At 55.4% G+C, this 3256-nt stretch overlaps 2 protein-coding genes across 2 annotated transcripts in view; one reads left to right on the forward strand and one right to left on the reverse strand.

The window, feature by feature from the left end:
• The window catches only part of VDBG_03355 (conserved hypothetical protein), a gene marked incomplete at both ends in the record, with an annotated part of 3129 nt that extends 2640 nt beyond the window's left edge, over positions 1-489 (reverse strand). Inside the window, 2 exons of the mRNA XM_003007170.1 lie at positions 6-269; positions 322-489. Coding sequence (XP_003007216.1) covers positions 6-269; positions 322-489 — 432 coding nt within the window. The remainder of the gene's footprint in view (positions 1-5; positions 270-321) is intronic.
• A 1201-nt stretch (positions 490-1690) lies between these two features.
• The window catches only part of VDBG_03356 (cytoplasm protein), a gene marked incomplete at both ends in the record, with an annotated part of 4476 nt that continues 2910 nt past the window's right edge, over positions 1691-3256 (forward strand). The window contains 2 exons of the mRNA XM_003007171.1: positions 1691-2451; positions 2503-3198. Coding sequence (XP_003007217.1) covers positions 1691-2451; positions 2503-3198 — 1457 coding nt within the window. The remainder of the gene's footprint in view (positions 2452-2502; positions 3199-3256) is intronic.

Here is a 3256-nt window from a genome sequence, read left to right on the forward strand (position 1 = left end):
TCCACTTCGGCCAGCAGGTCATTGACGTATCGAATGCCCGTCAACGCCTCGTGCAGCTGCTGGCTGTATTGGACCTCCCTCCGCAAAAAATCGACATGGTCGACTGCATCCTGTATCGTCTTGCCAGAAACGTCGGGAGCCTCTGATTGTCGGACAATGTCATCTGCTAGTCGTTTTGACCGGAGAATGTCTTCCTGCAGCGTCTTCGCGTTTCGGACCCACGAGCTTACGTCGCCTTTTGTTTCCTCGTTGATGGTGTGTATCTCAGACTGCCCAAGAGTCAGTGCCCAGTTTCTATCCCTCCCTGACCGTAGGCCGTACCTCGAGTTGGCTCTTGGCCCTCGCCAAAGCCTCAATGGCTGGGGATAGGTCGCCTTCGGCAAGCGAGAGGGACGACACGCCCTCGTCGGGAAATTCGCCCTGCAGCGCAAACACCACAATGGCATCGCCAAGCTGCATCGCTGTCTTCTTTTCGGTCCCGACAGCCATATTCGTGGATCGTGTCGGCGCGTGGTTGTTGGCAAACAGCTTCGCCAGGCATGAGAAATGCCACGACGTCACCGAATTGTATGGCGTGTTCTGGGGCGCGAGATCGGGTGGGTGTGGTCAAGAATAAGAATGACGATGCGATATGCGGTCTCGCATACCACCAGTGGCTTCAACTACCTATGTTGGGAGAAAAGGCAGTATTCAAGCAGACAAACCACGTCGTCATTTGTCCGCTGGACAGGGAAGCTGTCCAGGAAGCCGGGACAAGCTGTCATGTACCCCTGTACCTCAATAGCGGGCGCCAGCGCTTATCGCATCGGGCAATCCACCGCCTTTCTCTCCTGTGCGCGGCTCACTGGCCAATCACACATGTGAACGCGTGCCCCTCGTTGAGATGCTGCTCTTGCACCCCGCCAAAATGTATACCAGGAGACGCTTGGCTTCATACACACATTGTTCTTCTCTATTGTCCGACCGCTTGTTGCTCCATACCAGCTCACAAATAGAACGTTCGGTTCGTTTTCTTTCCCTCATTTCCTCTGCCTCCCTCGCCGGCCCTTCATAAGAAGTGGGCAGGCTGCGAGTCCATCTGCCTGTTGCCACCGCCGTTACCCCTCCTTCGCCCCCACGAGTCAAAACGCTCCAGACGATTTCAAGGCTGCCACTGAGTGGTGGGCATCGTTGGTCTGTGAGCTCCAGGCAACAGTACCATTGGCTTCACTCTTTGCGTAAACGGTAAGCAGAGCTGCATGGCTTCTCTTCCTCTTTCTTACGTCTATTTCACACACATCGCTACTCAGTTCACTTGAATTACACTTTGTCATTTCATGTGAGCTTCCTGCACACCTCCTCGAGGCTCGTTTACTCTCCTTTCACGATCGAACAATGGACACATCACAAACTCTGTTCCATACACTGCATACAGCACCATGATGGCTAGAGTTAAGACTGGCCCGGTCTTGCCAACGGTGCTGTTTGCTCTGTTGGGCATCATCCTGTACCACGTCAGACCGAAAGCAGAAGAGTAATCATGTTGCTTCATTCATATAGCTCTTTTGTAGTAGGACTCTGTTTCCTCTGCCATTGTTACACATGGCATGTCGAGGACAGCGCGAGAGAAGACACCGCTTCAGTGTCGGGGTTGACTGACCAAGACGACAGTTTCTCGTTTTCAAACAGCACCAGCTTCCGCCTAGACAAAATGGCACCAGAAGAGCGCCCAAAGCCGAGGTTCCGCAAGGTTCAGAGCTTCGAAACCGAGTACGCGCCGTGCACCATCAGCCAGTATGTCTCTGAGCGCAGCGGCATGCAGGTCATCGTGGCCGATCGCCAGGGTCCCAAGGTCAACGGCTACTTCACACTCGCGACCGAGATTCTCGACGACTCGGGTGCCCCTCACACGCTGGAGCACCTCGTCTTCATGGGCTCCAAGAATTACCGCTACAAGGGCCTCCTCGACAAGATTTCCTCGAGGGCCTACTCTGGCACCAACGCCTGGACTGCCACTGACCACACGGCCTACACGCTCGAGAGTGCTGGATGGGAGGGCTTCGCGCAGATCCTGCCCGTGTACCTCGAGCACGTCATTGTGCCCGTCATCACGGATGAGGCCTGCACCACCGAGGTTCACCACATCGACGGCGAGGGTAATGATGCGGGTGTCGTCTACTCTGAGATGCAGGCCATTCAGTACAAGAGCGCAGAGATTGTCGATCTCGCTGCCAAGCGTCAGCTGTACCCCGAGAATGTCGGTTTCCGATACGAGACCGGCGGTATGACGGACGCTCTACGCAACTTGACCACCGACCGGATTAGAGAGTTTCATCGGGAGATGTACCAGCCCCGCAATCTGGCTGTCATCATTGTGGGCGAGACCGATCACGACAACCTTCTGCAGATTCTCGATGACTTTGAAGAGAGCATCAAGGATGACCTTCCTCCCCTCGATGCTCCTTTTAAGAGGTAGGATACCTATGCAACATTCTGCTGCCGACATGTTCTGACCATCAACAGGCCCTGGATCGACTCTGAGCAGCCTCCCGCGCTCACCGAGACCAAGGTGTCCACTGCCGAGTTCCCGGAGGCCGACGAGTCGGTTGGCGAGGTGGTGGTTGGCTGGTTCGGGCCTAACTGCATCGACCCCTTGGCCACTTCTGCGCTGAACGTTCTGCAAACCTACCTTTGTGGCTCGTCGGTCTCTATCCTCGAGAACGTCATGGTCGAAAGGGAAGAACTCGCCAGCTCTGTTGCTTGCTACTGGGAGTCAAGGCCCAAGTCTGTCATCTGGTTCCAGCCTACGAGTGTCGCCACGGAGAAGCTCGAATTCGTCTACAAGAGGCTGATTGAACTCCTCAAGGAGGTGGCCTCCAAGCCCCTCGACATGGAGTACATGAAGTCGTGTGTCCAGCGCGAGCGCCGACAGGTCAAATTCCAGGCCGAGTCCTCCGAGAGCTTCTTCTCGAGCAACATCATCACCGACTATCTCTTCGGCAAGCGTGACGGCTCGACGCTGCTCGACATGAAGAGCCTGGACGAGTACGACAACCTCGAGAAGTGGACTGACGAACAGTGGAGGGATTTCCTGAGGAAGTGGATCTCGGATGCTCACCACATTGCTATCCTCGCCAAACCGTCCATGGCTCTGGCTGAGAAGTACAAGACTGAAGAGGAGGAAAGACTCGCGAAGAGAAAGGCGAAGCTTGTCCTGAGGTCTGGCCAAGCTCGCTGAAAAGCTGAGCGCAAGAAGAAGACGACATGCCATCCCGCC

Source organism: Verticillium alfalfae, genomic scaffold (genome assembly GCF_000150825.1).
Source record: "Verticillium alfalfae VaMs.102 supercont1.3 genomic scaffold, whole genome shotgun sequence".
NCBI classification, from domain to species: Eukaryota; Fungi; Ascomycota; class Sordariomycetes; order Glomerellales; family Plectosphaerellaceae; genus Verticillium; species Verticillium alfalfae.